At 42.2% G+C, this 24,240-nt stretch overlaps 1 protein-coding gene across 2 annotated transcripts in view; it reads left to right on the top strand.

The window, feature by feature from the left end:
- Nucleotides 1-24,240, top strand: part of LOC133258337 (spidroin-1-like) — a 99,765-nt gene that overhangs the window by 4,537 nt on the left and 70,988 nt on the right. The window contains exon 2 of one of the 2 annotated variants that reach the window (XM_061434826.1): nt 4,258-4,544. The exons of the other annotated variant lie outside the window; for it this stretch is intronic. Within the exon in view, the coding sequence (XP_061290810.1) occupies nt 4,258-4,286 (29 nt within the window). The 3' untranslated portion in view covers nt 4,287-4,544. Of the gene's footprint in view, nt 1-4,257; nt 4,545-24,240 lie in introns of those variants that run through there. 2 annotated transcript variants of the gene reach the window in all.

Raw genomic sequence — 24,240 nt, 5'->3', positions numbered from 1 at the left:
AGAGAGTGGCCCAAGTGAGAGAGCCAATAAGGAGGTGGTTAGGAGTGTGGCCTCAGGATCGGCTGGTTTGCATATGAAAGGCTTGTGGGAAGGCCAGTCTTTTTATCTTTAGGAATTGGCTCTGCCTGAGAAGGGCACTCCCTCCAGGGTCCTCAAGGCACCCCCTCCCCACCCCGAGATGTCAAAACATCAGGATACAGAAAATAAAAGGCTTGGTTGATTACCCAGAGATTTTTTTTAATAGTCAACTAATGGATTCAGCTCTGGTGCAGCCAAGCATGCGGAGGTGCCTAGCTCAGGATGTGACACATGGTCTCATCCAGTCAACATTCATTAAATCCAAGTTGTGGTGCCAGATGGTCCAGCCATGCTCACAGTCAGACTGTGCTGGATACTGTATCAGGTGTGCACTGTTCATCTTGAGAGAGAGCAAAAAAATGAGAGACTGTACACTGCCCAGAGGACCCCCAGATGAAAGATGAACCACCCAGGACAAAGACAAAACCCAAGTCTCTAAAAACATAAATGAACCCTTAAGCAGATACATCTTCAGCTTTAAGATCTGAAAATCTGTAAGGTAATTATATATTGGGGGCTTATTCACTGTGGATTTGGAAAATCAGTAAGAGTCAGGAAGCATGAAAAAGTTAGTATTAGTTGCTCAGTCATGTTTGACTCTTTGCGACCCCATGGACTGGGGGTCAGGTTCCTCTGTCCATGGGATTCTCCAGGCCAGAATACTGGAGTGGGTAGCCTTTCCCTTTTCCAGAGGATCTTCCCGACCCAGGGATTGAACCCACGTCTCCAGCATTGTAGGCAGATTCTTTACCGGCTGAGCCCCCAGGTTGTTTGTCAGAGTGAAATTGAAGTTGGAAAGTGAATTTAGTGTAGGTGAGTGGTGTGCTCAGGAGTCGATCGCTAAAGGTGAGTTACTCGAAATAACATGAAGCATCCTTTTCTTCTCAGCTGCAGGCAATATCGATCAGATGAGCAGATGGTTTACATACACAGAAAAGAATGTCACTGGAGAGAGTTATTTGAAGGCAATTATAGGATGTGTGGTGGCGACAAGTCTAAGCGTAGAATGTTTCACGTATACCTGACTGACAAGTGTCTGCTTTGAGGACACTGATGGAGAAGGCAGTGAGTGGGATGGACCTGGGTTTAGATTCAAGGCATTGCTCTTAATAATGAAAACGGGGGTGTTTGAGGATGGCGTGTCTGGACCCACAGTGAAGTAAATGAGTCCTTCCTCTGGGCAGCCTCTTGACTTTTCTTTATGTGGCTGGTTAATGGTTATAACGTGTTCAGAATCCTATGACTTTTTCCTTAGAATCTTGACCATGCATGTTAAGAAATAATCATGAAAACATAAGCAGGAGGTCAGTCTCTTCATGTAAGAAGGGTAATTCCTTTGTAGTGAAAGCTGTGCAGTAGCCCTCCACGTGCAATTCCTCCTAGTCTGTGACTTTGCACACATCATTCTTGTGTTTGTGTAGGAGCTCATCTGTGTTGATGGAAGTTGCAGAAATGTGTTCACTGGAACACACAGCTGCTCTGCCTTTGTGTTTCCACACTGATGTCATAACTCTTTAGTTAAAGTAGTGATGGTAGCCAAAACTGGCCAGCGAAAGCATTTCTGCCTGGCTTAGTTGCTGACCTGGATTTGACGTTGGTCAGGATGGTCTTTGGGTTTATCCACTCCAGTGATGAATTACGTCTCAACCTCACATACATTTCATAATCCAGGCTTTTATGGCCTTTTAACCTGATTCCCTACATGAATTAGGTCCATGTGAAAATGGAATATTCAGTCGAATGAGATAATATGCAGACATATGTGAATCGGCCAAGAAATGTAATGGACAATTACATCAAGCTGAATGTTGCTTTCAGGTGTTACTCAATGTCAGCGATCCCTGGGAGTCCTTGGCTTTCTGGACCTCTTTCTTTGTGTTGATTCTTAAGTGAGACCCCCTATGGAAGGCTGCGGGGAGAAGGGACAGCCTTCCTGGAGCTATTCTTGGTAACTATGTTCTAACTTTAACCTTTGTGAATTTGAATTGCTCTCTTCTGGGAGTGGGTGGAAAGAGGCATCTCCCTGCTGATCTCTTCAGCCCTGGAGCCTAGAAAAGTGCCTGCAAATGGCAGGGGCTTAATGATTACTTGCTGAATTAAAAAATATCCTTTGACTGGTTGACACAGGTATTCCCATCCTTCTTTGGTCCAAGATTCTTATTGCTTATGAATAGAAATCCTCACAAAATACCTTGTGATTTCATATCTAAATCATTTAGTATAAAGAATCAAGGATATCAAACCTGAAATTTTAAAGAATGGAAGTCATGAAGATAAACTCTCCTTAACAAATTAAAAAATGTATTGTGAGTGATCATTATTAAAATTCTACAATATTGGATTGTAAGATAGGAAGACTAAAAATAATGGTATAGAAAATACAGATTTTGACTCAGATTATTTAGGGAGCTTAACACATACAAATACAAAATACAGCTTTTGAAAAAAGACTCAGTTACCTAAGGAAGCTTGCTAGAACAACAGAACAATAGCTTGAAGAGAAAACAGTAAGAAAGAGAATAATTTACATTTTGGCCTTAAGCAAATACTGCATTAATTTCTGATAAGTGTTAAACGTTGGAGAGGAAAAAAAGAAATACCATAATGATGGATACATGTCATTATGCGTGTGTCTAAACCCACAGAATGGACAGCACAGAGGCTGAACCATACCGTTAACCATTAACTATAATGGACTTTGGGTGATTATGAAGTGTCAGTGTGGGTTTATCAGCTGTAACAAATGTCCCCACTCTGGTGGTGAGGTTGACAGTGAAGGAGGCGGTGTATGTGCGGGGACAGAGAATATACGGGAAATCTCTGTACCTTCCCCTCAACTTTGCTGTGAACCTAAAACTGCTCTGAAAGAATAAAGTCTTATTAATAAAAAAGGAAAAGCGAGGAAGAGGAGGAGGAATGGACAGACAGAAAGCAGAGTCATTTTTTTATTCCAAGTCTGAAAGCAGTGAAGACTTTTCTGAATATTCATGTCATCTTATAAGACAAATACATTAGAATATAGAAACCTGATAATCATTTAAATAATGATCCGTAATAAAACCATCCTAAAAGGCAGCATGACAGAACATGGCTAATGGAAGCATACGTAAAATATGTCAGGGGTTGATATGAATATGGGATGTGTGGCCTGGTCACACATTCCAGGGGTTGAGGGAGGGAAGCAGATGTTTTGGTCCTTGATGTACAAATGTGAGATCATTGCATGATAGGCCCAGAGTGTAAAACATATACATTAATCACTACCACTTAAAGGCGTAGTTTGTGTTTTGACAAAGATCAAAGATCAGAAGTAATTGGGAAGTTGGAATTCTGTATCCACTGACTGCTTGTTCATTTGTTGCACTACTGGAAAACAAACAAACAAGCCTTCTATAAAGCACAGGAAGCTCAGTTTAGTGCTCTGTGATGACCTAGATGGGTGGGAGGGAGGTCCCAGAGGGAGGGAACATATGTATACATATAGCTGATTCATTTGGTTGAATCACACAACATTGCAAAATAATTGCACTCCAATTAAAAAAAAAACACACAAAACACCTAAAAACCAGAAAACAACAGAAACCATCCTTGAAACACCACTCAATAGTAAACCACTTGAGACAGAATTACGTATCAGAATTTTCTTCTCTTGTTTTTCCAGACAATAGAAACAAATTTCATAAAAGGCTACAGTTTGGACCCTTGGAGGTATTAGTAGCACATTAGACAGTGTCTCTGCCTTAGTTGTATGCCTTAAAAGTGCACTTATCTGAAACAGTAGTTTAGGGTTTGAAATCTGCTCTCAATTCTCATCACATGTCCACTCCAGCATTGTTTTTCTTATCTCTGTGGGAAGTGGAGGTAGAAGCTCTGTCTCTGTGAGTATTGCATGTGGCTGGACAGTGACCTTCCAGCCCATCGAAAGGATCAGAACAGAGGTTGGGAGGTCCCTTGAGCAGTGGCTATGTTATATCAGGTGTGTCTGGGGGGTGGAAAGAGCTTCGACTCAGACTGACGTGGGCTTGCCGTCCGCTTGTCATGGAGTGAGAAGTGCATCATTGCCCAGTGAGGGGGCTGTGTGGCTGATACCCAGCTAAAGGCTCTCTGTTGTCTCCCTATGCTGTTTAATCCTCATACAGCCCCTGGGCGGTCAACCTTGTTACTGTCTCTGTTTTGCAGATGAGGAAACTGAACAACAAAGAGGTTAACTGTTTTGCTTTGGGTGACCTTGATATCCAGTGAAGAGGCTGAGAGAAGAACCTGGAGCATCTGACCGGGATGCAGCACCGACTTTATGCTCCCATGGGGTGTGCTTAACACCCTTCAGACTTAGCTTCCTTGTCTGTAATTGGGGCCGTTCATTTCTTTTCTTTTTTTTTCGTTCATTTCTATACTCAGCCAGTTGGTGGTGAGTTTGCGTTTGCAAGAGAATATGAATAAAGTATCAAGCACGTTATAGCCCAGTGCACAGTGGTTACCTGTTACCATTGCTGTCTTTTTCCCTGGTGATCCAGTGGCCAGAACTCCACACTCCCAATGCAGGGTCCCAGGTTCAGTGCGTGGTCAGGGAACTAGATCCCACGTGCTGCAACTAGTTCACATGCGGCAGCTCAAAGATTCTGGTGCTGCAGCCAAATAAAACTTGAAAACAATCTTAATAAAGTTAAAAAAAAGATTTAGCCCATTGCCATAGCAGCCAGTCATTCCTAGCTGTTCACTGTTACAGGTCCACAGGAGCTTCTTTACTGATGTCCATTAAGTCCCGTCTAGAACCCTCTCTTCTCCACCTGGATGGATATTTTCTTCCTTCTGTAGAGTAACTGGATGTGAGGGAAGCAGAAGTGGAAGAGCAAGCACTTTAAAAATGGAGGGAGGCAGAGCAGCCTTAATCCTTGTGGGAACCTCACCCCCTCAGCAAAACAGTAGACTTAAATCCACTGAAAGTAACACAGAAGGCACGTTTTCACTCAACACTCCGGTGTCAAGAACTGGGGAATCTTCATCTGTTATCCTTTGAGTCCTGTATCTGTTGTCTTCTCAAGTAAGAAGAAAACTATAGGCAACCTCTGGTGTACTCTTGAAGCAGTAACTATATAGAAAGAGTACATGTAATTACAAGGTCTTAAGTAGTTAGTGACCGTCAACATTCTTGTAAATATATTGTAGCTAGTGAAACCTACAGGGTATTCCTCTAGACCTTAAAGAGATTCTGGTACATCCACTTTGAAGTATTTAGAAATCAATTAAGAAATAACTTTTCTTTTCCTCACAAGTCCAATGTCATGTTTATAGAACACCTCATTTATACATTTGTAATACATTTTAACTTGTATAAAATACCCTGTGGCTTCCCAAGTAGCGCTAGTGGTAAAGAATCTGCCTGCCAGTCCAGGAGATACAAGAGACTGGGGTTCGATTCCTGGGTCAGGAAGATCCCCTGGAGAAGGGAATGGCTACCCACTCCAGTATTCTTGCCTGGAGTATTCCCTGGATAATGTTGAAAATTTTAAAGATTTAGTTAAGCAAATAGAAGAATATAAAAACCATCCATAATTCCACCTCCTAAATATTATCACTGTTTGCATTTTTGCATATTTTCTCCCAGATTTCTTTTTTTCGTTTATAGATGTATACAAGACTGAATCATTTAGTATACTGTTTTATAAGCTGCTTTTTTCACATAGCACAGTTTATCCCAAATCTCTCACCATGACAGTAAACCATTATGTAGATTTATTAGACAAACGTCAACAGACCTTGGCCCTTGTATTTCAGGACACTAGAAAGGCCTCCACTTAGCCCCGAGGCCGAGGACTGTTGTCCAACTCTATACAAAACATGCTGTCTGCCTGGTGGAGCTTTTAAGCCCCCAAGCTGGGCCTCACTTGCACAGTGTGAGGTCTCCATCTGCACTCCTGCCTCTGCCCAGTATCCTTCTCATCCTGAGGCTCCTGCTGTTTATCTCCTGAAGGTTCTCGGTGTCACCCTGGTGTTTCTGACATGGAACTGCAAATGAGCTTTTTCTGCCTCCCGTCCTCTGACGGGTGAAGGTCGGGAGATACACAGCCCTGCCAACTGGCTTCTTAAAACCAGGACCATCTGCCGATAAAAACCTGCCATTCAGAATACTTACTCCCTCCCCATTTCTACAGCTGGCTCTCAGTTACTGCTTCCCCTGGGAGCCAAGATCCCCAAGATCATTAAACCCCACAGTGGAAAACCGAACTTCACGAGAGTTTAAAATCTCCTCCTTGTCCATCTTTCAACTAGAGCTGCTCACCAGTGCACTGATTTGAGTTTCTTCTTTTATCCCCCTGATTCAGAGCCTAATGAGCAATGAGGTAGCCAAAATCTGGTTATCAGACAGACGAGCAAACAGCCTGTCGTTATGATCCTACAGTTTGAGTGTATGTCTCTGAAACCTCTCCTGCCTTCCCTGTGAAGGGTACTAAGCAAGGTGTTTTATAAGTTGCTTTTATCTATCTAGGTTTTCCAAAAACCCATCAGAGCTCTTCACATTAAGTTCTAAGTAATTGATACTCTTTTCTTTTTTAAACACTATTTCCTCTGTTTCAGTCTGCCATCTAATTTCCACCCTTCTGCGAAAAAAAAAAAAAAAACTATATACACACACAAGTCTATGTGTATTTCTGTGTATGTATATTCATACAAATACACTTTTAAAAAATGAATCATCTGTACCATCTTTCTAGATTCCACATACAGGCGCTCATATACAATGTTTGTTTTTCTCTTTCTGACTTACTTCACTGTATATGACAGACTCCACGTCTCTACAAATGACCCAATTTCATTCCTTTTTTATAGCTAATATTCCATTGTATGTTGTATATATCTACCACATCTTCTTTATCCGTTCATCTGTCAGTGGACACTTAGGTTGCCTCCATGTTCTGGGCTGTTGTAAATTGTGCTGTAGCGAACACTGGGATGCATGTGTCTTTTTGAATTATGGTTTTTTCAGGGTATATGGCCAGAAGGAATAGAGATGCAGAGGTGAGGAACAGACATGTGGACAGGGGGGTGGGGGCGGAGAGGGGAGGATGAGCGGGGAGATTGGGATGGACGTGTGTGCATTGCCACGTGTCAAACAGATAGCAGTGGGGACCTGCCTGTGTAGCACAGGGAGCTCAGCTCGGTGCTCTGTGGTGACCTAGAGGGGTGGGATGGGGGAGCGATTGAGAGGGAGGTCCAGGAGGGAGGGGATATAGGTATACACACAGCTGATTCACTTCATTGTACTGAAGAAACTAACTCAGCGTTGTAAAGAAACTATACCCCAATTAAAAAAAAAAAAAAAAAGAATCAGAGTCACCATTCTCTAGCCATGCATGTTTTTGTTCGGTTATACCTTCTCCATCAAGGAGCACTGAGCCTTGACATTGCCGGGCATTCAACACGCCTGTGTGCATGCACATCCATCCTTTCCTCCCCGGCCACCGTGGGCAGCTGCTTGTCCTGTCTGCTCCTCTGTCCCCCAGCTTCAAGCCTGCCTTTAGTCCTGACATATCTCTTCTCCCCCTTCTTTCCTGCTGGTCAATGCTCTGACATTCTTGTCCTCTCAGGGAAGATATGTGATACATCCGAAAGAACAAACCTTAGGACCACGGTATTCTCTGCAACCATCACAGTTATTAACATTTCCTGAAACAGCACTCCCTGTTTAAAAGATTGTGGGGTTTTGGTTTCTGTTTTTTCTTAAAGGAAGCCTTTCCGTGCACTGGCTTTCATGGCACTCTTGTGGCTGGAAAGGGCTACTGCCCTCTGGTTACGTCATAGATGCTGAGAAGGGGCATTTCGACTAAGGCACAGCCAGCACTTAGTTCTGAGCATTCCAACCGTCTTGCTGTATAAGTGGCTTATTCCTCAGCAACAGTAGTGATTCAGGCCCCATGGGACCACTCCGGCCTATTTGAATAAACTATCAATAACATTAAAAGCCTTCCCCGGCATCGACATTTGCCAGCACTTACAGACCAATGCAAATGGGATGAGTGGCTTTTGGACGTTTTCAGTTTCTCCCCAGTGTTTGTTAAACATCCAGGGTATTTATCAGAAATGGCCATGGGACACGAACACCTTCTAGTATGTGCTTTTAATTGTATTTTTGCTGAAACTGTCAGACTCGATTTCTTGTTGGATCATGTCTTTAGCCCCGGAGAGGAATCCTGGAAGTGCTGAAAAGAATTCTATGTGAATTACCCCTATTTAGAAGAAGACCAGTCAGAGTTGGCATAGCAGCCTAAGCTTTCAGCCAGGGCTGAGTGTGAGGACTGCCAATTAGGAGGCTGGAAGCGGGACCCAGATCTGTGCCCCTCCTCTCCTCTCCCACTCAACAGAGCGCCCCAGGCCCACTGACCCAGCCAGGCACCAAGTCCGCTGGACCCCAGACTAGAATCTGAGCAACACAGTCCAAAGCTAGCAAGGAGCCTGGGGAGGTGGCCATGGCGTGACTGATTTCATTTGCGTCCTGGATGAGTTTCAAGACAACGACGACCTCTCTCTCGAAAATGTGTTTTTCACACAAATACCTTCTTTTTTCTTTTTTTGGAAAGAGTCCACTGCTTCGATCAAGTTCTTCGATCTTAGAGGAATCCGTGGCTACAAAGTGCTTAAGATCCATGGTCTAGCTTTTCTCTCCTGTTGAAAATAGCCTCCCCTTTGCTGACTCCTAAGTTTTATTCAAGTCCTGAAAGGAAAGAAGTTTGAGGTGTTCTAAACCTCTGAGTTAAGCTACAGGGGTTTAGGGGGCATTTTAAACCCAAACCCTTACCTTCCTGAGCCCAAGAAATCACAGAATCAGAGGAAAGCTGCTCTGATGAGGTTTAACAGTATGTGTGAGAGGGGTGACACTGTCCACTCCCAACATGAGCTGAGGACTCTGGGAAGATGCTGGACCATATAGTGGAAGTGGGCAAAGTAGTTGCCAGTCGGGCTCTGCAAAAGAACCTTTATTATTTTTGCTAAAATGGACATAGAGTCCTACAACTTTGTGTGTAGCCCCAAACAGCTAAGGTCCAAATACACGTTTCACAATTCTGAATTCTAAAATACACTCTACTGACAATAATTTACATGACCTTTTGGATCAGAAGTATAGTGAGAATTGATTATATTCATTTGGTTTTTCACCTAGGATATAATTTCCTCAGGAGTATTGGTAATATTGGTCAATATGAAAAGAATGGGTGCCTGAATGACATATACAAATTAAAGTCTCCTTTTTAAAACATGACTGATCTGAAATACAAACAAGAATACCACCAAGTCATAACCAAGTCCTTTTCATACGGGATTAGGTTTTGAGAGTTTAAGGGCTGTCCTTTATTGTCTCACATGGTGATGAACTGACCAAATATACATACAGGAAAAAGAAGTAAAGATATTAAATTTTTATTTTTAAAAGTTTGCTCTTTACATCTGGGCTTCACTGGTGGCTCAGTGGTGGAGAATCCGACTGCCAGTGCAGGAGAGCATGGATTCAATCCTTGACCCCGTTAGATCCCACGTGCCACAGAGCTGCTAAGCCCGTGTGCCCCAACTACTGCGCCTGCGCTCTAGAGCCTGGGAGCCGCAACTGTGGAGCCCACGTGCTGCAACTGTGGAAACCCGTGAGCCCGAGAGCCTGTGCACCGCGACAAGAGAAGCCACCGCAATAAGCTCAGCTCTCCCCAAGCAGCAATGAAGACCTAGCACAGCCAAAACTACGTGAATAAATAAAATTATTTTTAAAAGCTTGCTAATAATATCTTCAGATCAACATTATTATCAGTATGGTAGAAAAGGCTAAAGCTTATTTTCCAGAGGAGAGTTTAAGTAACTTTTATTTGGCCAATGTGACTAGCTAAATTCCCTTCTGGTAATCTTTTAAAATACTGGATCTACTTATGAGTTTTATCTGTGAACTTCAGTGGAGTTTCTGGATTTTCCTGGATGGATTTACTTATTTGCAATACTTTGCAAGGTGGTCTCTGTTTCACTTGAAAGCCCATTAAATAAGAGGATATGCTTGACTGAAAAGAGAGCTTGAGGATTAACCAGCCAAAGCAGAAGAAAGCAATGACTGAGTGAAGTTAATCTGATTGTCCCAGAGTTGATCCTAAACCATTACTGCCTAAGCCTTGGTGGATCCCTCTGTTTACAAGGAGGACACTGCCTGTGGCATCAGCAGGAGCTTAGTGTGCTGTTTGGAGGGCTTATGCAAAGTCGGTCACTCAAGATTTCACAAGCACAACAAGGCCTCACTTATCTGTCATTACAGGGCTTTGCTGACAAAGGTCCATATAGTTAAAGCTACAGTTCTTCCAGTAGTCATGTACAGATGTGAGAGCTGGATCATAAAGAAGGCTGAGTGCCGACTGGTGCTTTCCAACGGTGATGCTTGTTGTGAGTCCCTTGGACAGCATGGGAATCAGACCAGTCAATCCTAAAGGAAATCAACCCTGGTTATTCATTGGAAGGACTGGTGCTGAAGCTGAAGCTCCAATACTTTGGCCACCTGACGGGAAGAGCCAACTTATTGGAAAAGACCCTAATGCTGGGGAAGATTGAGGGCAAGAGGAGAAGGGGACGACAGAAGATGACAGTTGGATGGCATCATCAACTCAATGGACATGAGTTTGAGCAAACTCCAGGAAATAGTGAAGGACAGGGAAGCCTGGTGTGCTGCAGTCCGTGGGGTCCCTAAGAGTTGGACGTGACTGAGCTACTAAACACCAATAACGGCTTCCCAGGTGGCTCAGTGGTTAAGAATCTGCCTGCCAATGCAAGAGATGTGGGTTCCATCCCTGGGTCTGGAAGATCTGATGGAGGAGGAAATGGCTGCCCACTCAAGTATTCTTGCTTGGAGAATCCCATGGACAGAGGAGCCTGGCGGGCTGCTAGTCCATGGAGTCAAAAAGAGTTGGATGCAACTGAGCACACACACAGGACAATGCATTCCAAATATGTTAGTTTTTTACATAACATAAGCTAACTTTTTTTGGAATCTATTAATTAAAGGAAGACACTGTCTTCCAAAACAGTGTTGAAGTTACCTCTCCCTTTTCTGGGTGTCTTGGGCATGGTGTGCCTCGTGCAGCTGTAAAACTAGAAATGTGAGGTCATTTGTCCGTTAAGCCAAGTTACTCCAGAAGGCTGTGCTTTCTTCCCTGCCCTGATTTTGTGGACCCATTTCCTCCACGGATCCTGAGGGAGGAAATGCTCCTCCCATTCCTGTTGGAGTATTTAATCTACATCTGTTACCTGGATGGCTCCACACCTTTCTTATGCTAGAGAGAGCGCTTTGCAAGTTCTGTTCTTTTAAAAATAGAGAGGGACTTCGCTGTCAGCCCAGTGGTTAAGACTCCCAGCTCCCAATGCAGGGGACCTGGGTTTGATCCCTGAACAGGGAACTAGGTCCCGTTTGCCTCAACGAAGATCTCATGTGTGGCAACTAAGAGCCCGAGCGGCCAAATAAATAGATAAAATACTAAGAGAGTTAGTGTTGACAACATGTAGTTCAGGGTAATGAAACTCATTGGCTTTAATTATTCTCAAAATGGATTTGGGTTAAAGAATAGCTTCTAGTTCATTATTGTGACATTGGTAAAATTCTGACTGGACCTTTTAATTTAAAATTTTGAGCTCTTTAGAAACTGTAAGTGCAAAGCCCTGTATCTAGCTTCATCTGAAGTCAGTCTCCTAATTCTACCTTGACCAGAAATTTTGTCTTAATTTATGTTTTATGTGTTGTAAGGGCTCCCCAGGTGGCGCTAGTGGTAAAGAACCTGTCTCCGAATGCAGAAGACTTAAGAGCTGTGAGTTTGATCCCTGGGTTGGGAAGATCACCTGGAGAAGGAAATGGCAGCCCACCCCAGTATTCTTGTCTGGAGAATCCCATGGACAGAGGAGCCCTGGTGGGCTACAGCTCATAGGGTCACAAAGAGTCAGACTCGACTGACGTCTCGCACACATGTGTTTACATGTTGTAGGGTAAATAACACAAGTGATAAAATAATGCAAATGATAAGGACCTAAGGGGAAAGTAAATGGGAGTTTTGAAGAGCTCACATCATCACTATGCATGACTGTGTAACTTTTTAGTAAGTATGAAGTGAGAAGTGAAGTGAGTGAGAGTCGCTCAGCCATGTCCAGCTCTTTGCAACCCCATGGACTATACAGTCCATGGAATTCTCCAGGCCAGAATACTGGAGTGGGTAGCCTTTCCCTTCTCTAGGGGATCTTCGCAACCCAGGGATCGGACCCAGGACTCATGAATTGCAGACGGATTCTCTACCAGCTGAGCCACAGGGGAAGCCCAAGAATACTGGAGTGGATAGCCTATCCCTTCTCCAGGGGATCTTCCCAACCCAGGAATTGAACTGGGGTCTCCTGCATTGCAGGCGGCTTCTTTACCAACTGAACTATTAGGGAAGCCTTTAGTAAGTATGCTGCTGCTGCTGCTAAGTCACTTCAGTCGTGTCCAACTCTGTGCGACCCCATAGACGGCAGCCCACCAGGCTTCGCCATCCCTGGGATTCTCCAGGCAAAAACACTGGAGTGGGTTGCCATTTCCTTCTCCAATGCATGAAAGTGAAAAGTGAAAGTGAAGTCGCTCAGTCGTGTCTGACCCTCAGCAACCCCATGGACTGCGGCCTACCAGGTTCCTCCATCCATGGGATTTTCCAGGCAAGAGTACTGGAGTGGGGTGCCATTGCCTTCTCTGTTAGTAAGTATAGAGAGATTTAAATAAATTTAGAGTTGTGTTTCTCTCAGATTTAAGTAATTGGCTACACACTAAATGGCTTGATGACTTGGTTTCTATGTATGCTGCTGCTGCTGCTGCTAAGTCACTTCAGTCGTGTCCGACTCTGTGCGACCCCAGAGACGGCAGCCCACCAGGCTTCCCCGTCCCTGGGATTCTCCAGGCAAGAACACTGGAGTGGGTTGCCATTTCCTTCTCCAGTGCATGAAAGTGAAAAGTGAAAGTGAAGTCGCTCAGTCGTGTCCAACTCCTAGCAACCCCATGGACTGCGGCCCACCAGGCTCCTCCATCCATGGCATTTTCCAGGCAAGAGTACTGGAGTGGGTGCCATTGCCGTCTCCGGGTTTCTATGTATATAGCCCTACAAAAGAATCTTTTCCAGTACATGCTTAACAATCAAAAAGTAATTTTTATTTATTTTCAGCGAATTAATTCTTTTGTGGAATGGAGACAGTGTCTCCATATTTCATACGCCTCTTCCAATATGTATTTATTTCACAATGCTTTTTTCAGCATTGCGAGTAGACACATAGAGCCAGTAGATGTAAACATGTACAGTTTGCTTGCTTTAAACGTCTATATAGTCGTGGTGGCGGTGGCTGTTAATAGCGTAACTAGATGCTATGGAATTAGGCAGAAACATACTTGTTATATAGAAAAGTCTGGTTACCACAGCAGCTTCTCCTTTTGTCCTGGATCAGCATTTTTTTTTTTTTTTTTCCCTTTAAGTTCCAGACTAGAGTTGTTTACAGTCTTTTTTTTTTCCTTCACAAATCCCAGTCGCCTGGAGATATGGCAGCTGATCAACACAACTTATTACTCTGCAGGTGTAAACCAGATAATTTAGGCCCCCAAGCCATCCGGGACCAGAAGTACTTAGTTGCTTTTCTTCATTAGTGAAATTCACAGGATGGTTCTATCAATAAATCGTCCCTTTACATCTTAGGTTTGAAAATCAGACCCTCATCACAATGCCATTGGCTTCCCTGATGGCTCAGCAGGAAAGAACCCACCTGCCAGTGTGGGAGACACAGGGTTTGATCCCTGGGTCAGGAAAATCCCCTGGAGAAGGAAATGGCAACCTACTCCAGTATTCTTGGCTGGGAAATCCCAGGGACAGAGGAGCCTGGTTGGCTACAGTCCATGGGGTCACAAAGAGTCGGACACGACCTAGCGACTAAACAACAGCAACACAATGCCATTTAGCTGGTCTGGGTGGGAGCATGCGTATCTAGGTGAGCCACTTAGATGAAGTGAGAAGTCAGTAGGTCAGAGCAAGAACGTGAGTTATGTGACCACTCCAGCAGCATCATTATTATTGGTCAGGGAAAGGCACTAAGGTCACTTTATCTGCTGAAGTGGTAGGGGATGGTGATTTCATCGCATATGGCTTTTGATTAGAATGTCTTAATGAGATTGTCAGTGACGGGGAGATGAATCTCGGAGAACAAGTTTGGATTGTGTGTAGGTATGTTTAAGTAGCATCCTAATGACTTTTGAGAAATTACCTGAGGAAGATGTAATCAACTAGACCATACTGGCTTATCAACATTGGGCCATATTCTGCATTTCTAATTTGGTTACCTGGAAACTAGTATCATTAAACTAAAAGACATCTGTGTTGTATGTCTTGATGGCAGGGGGTGGGGTGGGCAGACCAAAGAAAGATTAATGATACTTTAGGAAATGCTCTGACTCTGTGCTGGAAATGATCTCTTCTCACAAATTTTGCATTCCAGCCTAAAACAGCCCTGTCCGTGCTCTATAATTAGAAATATAATAAATAGTCAAACCCAGGCACTAGGAAAAATGTCAGATTTATTTTCCCCACCCCCACTTGTCCTATATTTGTTTGGTTTATTGTTCTCTTGGTCAGTGAAGAAATTTTATTTATATGTGAGTGACAGCATAAAAGTAAATGATTCAACAAATTTACCATTTGGAGTATATTCTATTTTTTATAGTAATTAACCATATTTTGGGACATAAAGTACAGGAAGGCTTCCCTATAGTATTTGTATGATAACTTTTCTGTCCACAGAAATGTGTTGCATTTTAAACCCATATGACAAGCAAATACTTCTATCCTAAATGTCTGAAATAAAGATATCTAGTATGATTTCCTGTGCACAAAGATGTGGATTACAAGGCTTTCAAGAGCTGTAAAGTTGGTTTTCTGTTTAGACCTACCTCATATCTAAGGTATTTAGAAATTAACTGGTGCAAAATAGTGTACTATTTACTAGAAACAATTTTAAAGGACCGTAGCCTATCATCTGTTTCAAATAATCTTTACTGGGGACATTCACACGAGCATACTGTGGCCTGGTGCATGAACTTGCTGTTACAGTGTTGGGGACCACTGCTTTCTCAGATTTTACACTGGATCAGAGACAGTCTTCATGCTGATAGATGATACTAGAGGAGTGTCAGTTTCCCTGGACACTCTCAGAAGCTACTCCCATCCTAGAGTCCACTCACCAGGTAGGCCCAGAAATCATCTGCTCAGACCAGAGACATCAGATGGGTGTCCTTGCCTGAGGAGGCGAAGACGGTGCAAGAAAAATGCAGGACAGAATTCCAGTCTATAAATAACTCAAGAACATAAGAGAAACAAGGAACCAACTAAACTATGGAAAATTCAGTACTCGATTGTGTGAGGTTCAAAGTTCTTTTCTTAGAGAACCAATCAGGAAAGAAAGGAAGCCCTGAAGCAGGGCTGATTTTTTTAGACATACAAAAGGTCAGAGCTTTCCTGGTGGTTTTGATATGATGTAGGACCAGAGCTTGTGGCTCAGGGGTTAAAAGAATACACCTGCCAATGCAGGAGATGCAGGAGATGAGAGTTTGACCCCTGGGTTGGGAAGATCCCCTGGAGGAGGGCATGGCAACACACTGCAGTGTTCTTGCCTGGAGAATCCCATGGACAGAGGGGCCTGGCGGGCTCCACAGGATCACAGAGTTGGACACAACTAAAGTGACTGAACACACGTGCACAGGACCAGAGCTTGGTACCTCTTAGTATTAACTCTTGGTTTTAACGGCGGCAACCCACTCCAGTGTTCTTGCCTGGAGAATCCCCGGGACAGGGGAGCCTGGTGGGCTGCCGTCTCTGGAGTTGCACAGAGTCAGACACGACTGATGCGACTTAGCAGCAGCAGCAGCAGCAGCAGGGCAGACATCCTAATCCTGAGCCACCCTCATTGTGTTCTTGCCCCTGTCATAGTTTAGAAAAGGCTGTTTGGCATCAGTGGAGAAGCTGTGCTTCACCTGAGGTGGAGATGAGTCTCCTGTGCATAACGGGAGACCTCTTGACAGCAAACTACATGACCGGCAAAGAGTCTGTCCATAATCTAGCGGGCGGTGGGAAGGAAGAGAGAAAGCTAGCTCATATGCATCTCATCCTGCCCAGGAAAATTTTTGCTAATAGTAGTTCTACTTGTTTTTGTAAACTGTGGGTAGAGCACTTAACATGAGAGCCAGTCTGTTTTAAAAAAGAATGTTTTATTATTTTTAGCTACTCTCTAGTTGCCATGCACAGGCTTCAGTAGTTGCGGTGCACGGGCTTAGTTGCCACTTGGCATGTGGAATCTTCCCAGACCAGAGATAGAACCTGTGTCCCCTGCGTTGGCAAGTGGATTCTTAACCAGCAGACAACCAGGGAAGCCAGGAAAGCTATTCTTTTAACACAACTCTTAAGTGTACGTTCCAGTGTTGTTGACTTTAGGTACAGTGTTTTACAGAAGATCTTTAGAATGTATTTATCTTTCTTAACTGAACTGTTAATGTCAGTTGACTAGTAACTTCCCATTTTTCCAATCTTTGATTCTAGAAATTTGACTGTTTCATTAGATAGCTTGTGTCTATGGAATCATGCAGTATTTATTCTTCTGTGATTGGCTTATTTCATTTAGCATAATATCCTCAAGGTTCATCCATGTTGTCACATGTTGCAAAATTCCCTTCTTTTTAAAAGGTGGATAGTCTTCCATTGTCTGTATCTGCCACATGTTCTTCATTCATTTATCTGGGCTGCTTACGTTCTTTCCACATTTGGCTACTGTGAGTAGTGATACAATGAACAAAGGAGTGCTAATATATCTTTAAGATTCTGATTTCAATTATTTTGGATAAATACCCAGAAGTGGGATTGCTGAATCTTACGTAGTTTTGTGTTTAATTTTTTGCAAAAGCTCCATACTGTTTTCTGTAGCAGTTGTACCATTTTGTGTTCCCACCAACAGAATGCAAGGGTTCCAATTTCTCCACATCCTTGCCAACACTTCTTGTTTCTTGTTTGTTTGCTTTTCCATATATAATAACCATCCTGACAGGCGTAACGAGATGTCTCATTGTGATTTCGATTTGCATTTCCCTGATGATTAGTAACATTGAACATTTTTTATATATGCTTTTCCATATAAAATAACCATCCTGACAGGTGTAACATGATGTCTCATTGTGATTTTGATTTGCATTTCCCTGATGATTAGTAGGAGAAGGCAATGGCACCCCACTCCAGTACTCTTGCCTGGAAAATCCCATGGATGGAGGAGCCTGGTAGGCTGCAGTCCATGGGGTCGCTAAGAGTCGGGCACGACTGAGCGACTTCACTTTTACTATTCACTTTCATGCTTTGGAGAAGGCAATGGCAACCCACTCCAGTGTTCTTGCCTGGAGAATCCCAGTGACGGAGGAGCCTGGTGGGCTGCCGTCTATGGGGTCGCACAGAGTTGGACACGACTGAATCGACTTAGCAGCAGCAGCAGCAGCAGATTAGTAACATTGAACGTTTTTTATGTATGGCTCCACCATCAGTATGTCTTCTTTGGAAAAATGTCTATTTAAGTCCTTAGCCCAGTTTTTTTCAGACTTGTAGGAGTTCCTTATATGTTTTGGAGATGAGCTCTTGTCAGATGTACAGTTTGCAAGTATTTTTTCCCATTACATAAGTTGCCCTTTTATTCTGTTGATTGTTTCCTTTGCTTAAAGATGTTTGGTTTGATCTTAGAGGAAAAGCTTTCAGTTTTTCACCATTAAGTATAATGTTTCCTGTGGGTTTTTCATAATTAGTCTTTATTATGTTGAAGTAATTTCCTTCTGTTTCTAGTTTGTTTTGAATTTTTATTATAAAAAGCTGTTAGATTTTGTCAGATGCTTTTTCTGTGTGTATTGAGATGATCGTGTGATTTTTATCCTTTATTCCGATAATATGGAATATCACATTAATTGATTTTCATATATGAAACATTCTTCCATCCTAAGGATAAATCTCACTTGGTTGTGGTATAGAATCCTTCTCATGTGCTGTTGGCTTCAGTTTGCTAGTAATTTGATGGGGAATTTTGCATCTATATTCATCAGCTATATTGGCTATAGTTTTCTTTTTTTGATGTGGATCATTTTTTGGAAAAATCTTTATTGAATTTGTTATAACACTGCTTCTGTCTTATGTGTTGGTGTTTTGGCTGTGGGGCCAATGGGATCTCAGCTCCCCAAGCAGGGATTGAACCCATAGGCCCTATATTGCTTAGTCGTAACTGCTGGACCACCAAGGAAGTCCCTGACTCGAGTTTTCTTTTCTTGTGGTGTCTTTTTCTGGTTTTGGTATCAGGCTAATGCTGGCCTCATGAAATGTTTGAAAGTGTTCACTCTTCTTCCGTGTTTGGAAAGAGTTTGAGAAGGATTGGCACTAATTTTTCTTTATTTGGTAGGATTCATCATGAAGCCAAGTATTTTTGTGCTTTCCTTTGTTGGGAGATTTTGATTATTGATTAATGTCTACACTTATAGATCTGCTCATACTTTCTCTTTATTCATGATTTAGTCTTTGTGGGCTATATGTTTCTAGGAATTTATCCATTTGTTCTAGGTTATCTGGTTTGTTGGTGTATTGTTGTTCATAGTAGTCTCTTATGATCCTTTTAATTTCTGTAGTATCAGTTGTAACGATTCCTCTTTCATTTCTGATTTACTTGAGTCTTCTTTTTATCTTAGTAGGAGTTTGTCAATTTTGCTTATCTTTTCTAAAACTAACTGAAAAATTCACAAGTATGTGGAAATTAAACAGCCTGCTCTTGAATAACCATTAGGTCAAAGAAGAAATAAAAAAGGACATTAGAAGATACCTCTAGACAAATGAAAATGAAAACAAAAACTACCAAAACTTACGGGATGAAACAAAAATAGAAGAGGGAAGTGCATTGCAATACATGTTTAGATGAAAAAATGAGAAAGATCTCAAAGATTACACCTCAAGGAGCTAGAAAGATAAGAATAAACTAAACCCAAATTTAGCAGACGGAAGGAAGTAACAAATATTAGAGCAGAACTAAACGAGATATAAAATAGGAAAACAACAGGGAAATGTCAAAACTAAGAATTGGCTTTTTGATTGCCACTTTTCTCAACTCTGAAATCAAGAAAATAAGTGAGTCTGCAGTAGCCACTTTAATTGAAGCAGGTATCTGTATGCACGTGATTTGGGGCAGAAATATGATTCAGTTCAATTCAGTTCAGTCACTCAGTCCTATCTAACTCTTTGTGACCCCATAGACTGCAGCACGCCAGACCTCCCTGTCCATCATCAACTCCCAGAGTTCACTCAAACTTATGTCCATTGAGTCGGTGATGCCATCCAACCATCTCATCCTCTGTCATCCCCTTCTCCTCCTGCCTTCAATCTTTTCCAGCATCACGGTCTTTTCAAATGAGTCAGATCTTCGCATCAGGTAGCCAAAGTACTAGAGTTTCAGCTTCAGTGTCAGTCCTTCCAATGACTATTCAGGACTGATTTCCTTTAGGATCGAGTGGTTGGATCTCCTTGCTGTCCAAGGGACTCTCAAGAGTCTTCTCCAACACCACAGTTCAAAAGCATCAATTCTTCAGTGCTCAGCTTTCTTTATAGTCCAACTCTCACATCCATACATGACTACTAGGAAAACCATAACTTTGACTAGATGGACCTCTGTTGGCAGAGTAATGTCTCTGCTTTTTAATAAACTGTCTAGGTTGGTCATAACTTTTCTTCCAAGGAGCAAGTGTCTTTTATTTTCATGGCTGCAGTCACAATCTGCAGTGATTTTGGAGCCCAAAAAAATAGTCTCCACTGCTCTCACTGTTTCAATTGTTTCCCCATCTATTTGCCATGAAGTGATGGGACCAGATGCCATGATCTTAGTTTTCTGAATGGTGAGGTTTAAGCCAACTTTTTCACTCTCCTCTTTTACTTTCATCAAGAGGCTCTTTAGTTCTTCTTCACTTTCTGCCATAAGGGTGGTGTCATCTGTGTATCTGAGGTTATTGATATTTCTCCCAGCAATCTTGATTCCACCTTGTGCTTTATCCAGTCCAGCACTTCTCATGATGTACTCTGCATAGAAGTTAAATAAGCAGGGTGACAATATACAGCCTTGACATATTCCTGTCCCAATTTGGAACCAGTCTGTTGTTCTATGTCCAATTCTAACTGTTGTTTCTTGACCTGCATACAGATTTCTCAGGAGGCAGGTCAGGTGGTCTGGTATTCCCAACTCTTGTAGAATTTTCCAGTTTGTTGTGATCCACGCAGTCAAAGGCTTGACATAGTCAATAAAGCAGAAGTAGATGTTTTTCTGGAACTCACTTGCTTTTTCGATGATCCAACGGATGTTGGCAGTTTGATCTCTGGTTCCCCTGCCTTTTCTAAATCCAGCTTGAACATCTGGAAGTTCACAGTTCACGCACTGTTAAAGTCTGGCTTGGAGAATTTTGAGCATTACTTTATTAGTGTGTGAGATGAATGCAGTTGTGTGGTAAGTTTGAGCATTCTTTGGCATTGCCTTTCTTTGAGGTTGCCTCTCTTCCAGTCCTGCGGCCACTGCTGAGTTTTCCAAATTTGCTGCCATATTGAGTGCAGCAGTTTCACAGCATCGTCTTTTAGGATTTGAAATAACTCAACTGGAATTCCATCACCTCTACTAGTTTATTGTGTGTAATGATGCTTCCTAAGGCCCACTTGACTTCTCATTCCAGGATGTCTGACTCTAGGTGAGTATTCACACCATCTTGATTATCTGGGTCATGAAGATCTTTTTTGTGTAGTTCTTCTGTGTATTCTTGCCACCTCTTCTTAATATCTTCTGCTTCTGTTAGGTCCATACCATTTCTGTCTTTATTGTGCCCCTGTTTGCATGAAGTGTTCCCTTGGTATTTCTAATTTTTTTGAAGAGATCTCTACTCTTTCCCATTCTATTGTTTTCCTCTATTTGTTTGCACTGATCACTAAGGAAGGCTTTCTTATCTCTCCTTTCTATTCTTTGGAACTCTGCATGCAAATGGGGATATCTTTCCTTTTCTCCTATGCCTTTTGCTTCTCTTCTCTTCATAGCTATTTGTAAGGCTTCCTCAGACAACCATTTTGCCTTTCTTTTTCTTGGGGATGGTCTTGATCACTGCCTCCTGTTCAATGTCACGAACCTCTGTCCATAGTTCTTCAGGAACTCTGTCTATCAGATCAATCCCTTGAATCTATTTGTCACTTCCATTGTGTAATTGTAAGGGATTTGATTTAGGTCATACCTGAATGGTCTAGTGGTTTTCCCTACTTTCTTTAAGTCTGAATTTGGCAATAAGGAGTTCATGATTTGAGCCACAGTCCACTCCCAGTTTTGTTTTTTTGTTTTTTGCTGATTGTATCTTTGGCTCTGTCTTTGGCTGCAAAGAATATAATCAATCTGATTTCAGTATTGACTATCTTGTGATGTCCATGTGTAGAGTCTTCTCTTGTGTTGTTGGAAGAGGGTGTTTGCTATGACCAGTGATTACACCAGGACAAAATGTGTATCAGCTTACTCACAGGAAGGCTTTACCATTGCCTCTTAGTTTAGGGATATAGGAAATTAGAAAATACAGAAAATCATGAAACCTCTTTAGGTGATAGTTGAAGTTACTGGTGGGCTCTGCTGTCAGTGACTGCCAGGAGAAAGGAGTGCAGATTCATCACCCTCTGTCAAACTTTGTGGACCATTTGCTATAGAAATATCTCAGTCAGCTCATGTCTACAGCAGTCTTCAAGACTTCCCTACAGTTCTTTATTGTTCACTCATTCTTTGTCAGGGTGTGCCATGAAATGATGCTGGGAGTCTGGTTTCTTGCTTTGATTCGCTCTTTTTCCTTGTCTAAAGCACTTCCCAGTGGGGACAATAACCTAATACACTGAGCTCAGTGTAAACAGGAAATCTGGCAGCAATAACTGGACCAAGGGCTAACTTTGCAAAGCCAAGTTTTAATGAGTAATTTGCAAAGTAATTAATCAGGAGGCCACTGTCCTTAGAAAATGGGGCAAGTGCACACCACGCTGACTTGGTGCCTTTCCTGTTGCCTGAGGTGACAGCGTCTTATGGACTCCTGCCCTCCTTATGACCAGCAAGCTTTTCTTAAGTCATCTGCTGTTACCAGGATCGAAGGGAGAAAGTTAGTGAACTCCAGAATCCGCTTCTTTAGTCTCAAAAAACTGCAGATCATGAGCTGTTAATGACCGATCAGTGGATCAGAAAATCAACTTAGTGATTCCAGTCTTAGTCCCTCAGTCGTGTTAATTCTTTGTGACCCCATGGACTGTAGCCCGCCAGGCTCCTCTGTCCATGGGATTTCCCAGACAAAAGTACTGGAGTGGGTTGCCATTTCCTTCTCCAGGGGATCTTCCTGACCCAGGAATCAAACCCCGGTCTCCTGCATTATAGGCAGATTCCTTACTGTCTGAGCCACCAGAGAAGCCCAAAACCAGCTATCAAAAAAAATTAAGTGGAATAAATTAGAAACACCAGTGTGTCGTATGCTATAAGGTTAAATATTTTGCAAAACAAATTTTTTATACACATATAGATATGTACACCTATGTTGGTACTGGATTATAATATATATTTCTTACTGTAGATCTTGGTCAGAAAAGCTTAAGCATCATCACACTATTTAAAAATTTTTTGAAATATGGAAATATTTTCTCAATTACATTTTAGATAGTGATCAAGAGATAGTTTATTTCTTTATGCTTAGGAAAAATAAATTTTCTAGGAAAATAATGAATGTATTTAAAGTTTCTGTAATTAGACAAAAGAAATGAATGTTTGTATGATTCTCCCCAAAAGACATTAAGTGTAAACTGTTTGATAGCTCATGCTATTAAGTATCCTAAATATTTCAAAACTATATTTATGATATATTTTGTATGCAAATTAATGATAAGGCAAATAATACAAATATTTAAACATTTTAAATAGCATTTCAAAATGTAGAGTCTTGACACTAAAAAGAAAAAAGTAAAATTGAATTAAAAAAAAGTACAAACAGCAAGTCTACAGGTTCTTCCAAGGAGCAGAGAAGATAATTGAGCTATTTCAAGGCTGTCATCAATATACTTTTCAGATATTATCATAGAAATTCTATAAAGCCCTATTACTTTTATTTAGTATTTGAGCAGTTTTCTTCATCATCCACAGTGACACATTTATTTGGTGCGGGGGGAGTAAGGGAATCATTGTGTTTTAAAGAATCATCATTTTTATGTAAAATATGTAACACAAGAAGCAACACAGGAACATAGACTCCAGAACCAGATTGCTTGGGTTATGTGACCAAGAGCTGGTGCTTTAACCTGTCTGTGCTTCTTCATCCATAAATGGAGGAAAAGAGCAGTGTCTGTATTAAGGAGGATTAAGTGAGTTAATATTTATAAATCGGGCAAGTTAGGAAGTGCTCTTGAAATGTTTGCTGTTTCTCATGGCACCTAGTCAACCTTTGTTTATTCAGCAAACATTCACATTGCACCTAGAAGATCAAATGCTGAGCTGGGGATGAAAGAGCAGCCTCCAGCATCTTAAGAGTACAGCTGGGTAGATCAAGTTTCTGGAAGGGTAGACGGGAGACAGGACGCAAAATGCCACTTTGGTGATGGGGGAGGGGAGCTGGGGTAGACAGTGCGAAAACTCACTTTTCTTAAACAAATAATAGTTGCCCACAGTCTAAACAAAGTCCAGATGTTGACATTTATTTTGGATTTTCCCCTTGACCAAGCAGCCTAATTCCTGGCTTTTCCCTTCCCTACCACCTCGCCCTAAGCTTTTTGTTGCCATTTCTCTAGTCTGGCTTTTCTCTAAGCGTTCAGTCTCAATGGAGCAGTTGAAGGGTTACAGTTGGGATTCAGGAGCGATGGATCACACAGGACTCCAGGCATAGGTGGGGATCTCTCAGTGCTGATCCATATGCCTGTGGTTGGTTGGCCCCTTTACCAGAGGTAGAGAGAGGGATTACTGCTTTGGTTTACAGGCCTTCTTCCCTCCCCTTCCCAAGCCAACTGCTGAACTTGCAAAATGCTTCAAATATCCTCTAATCATACTTGGTATATAGTATAAATCTTC

Source organism: Bos javanicus, chromosome 12, assembly GCF_032452875.1.
Source record: "Bos javanicus breed banteng chromosome 12, ARS-OSU_banteng_1.0, whole genome shotgun sequence".
Lineage (NCBI taxonomy): Eukaryota > Metazoa > Chordata > Mammalia > Artiodactyla > Bovidae > Bos > Bos javanicus.
Note: the sequence above shows the minus strand (reverse complement) of the source record. Positions and strands in the feature narration are given on the sequence as shown.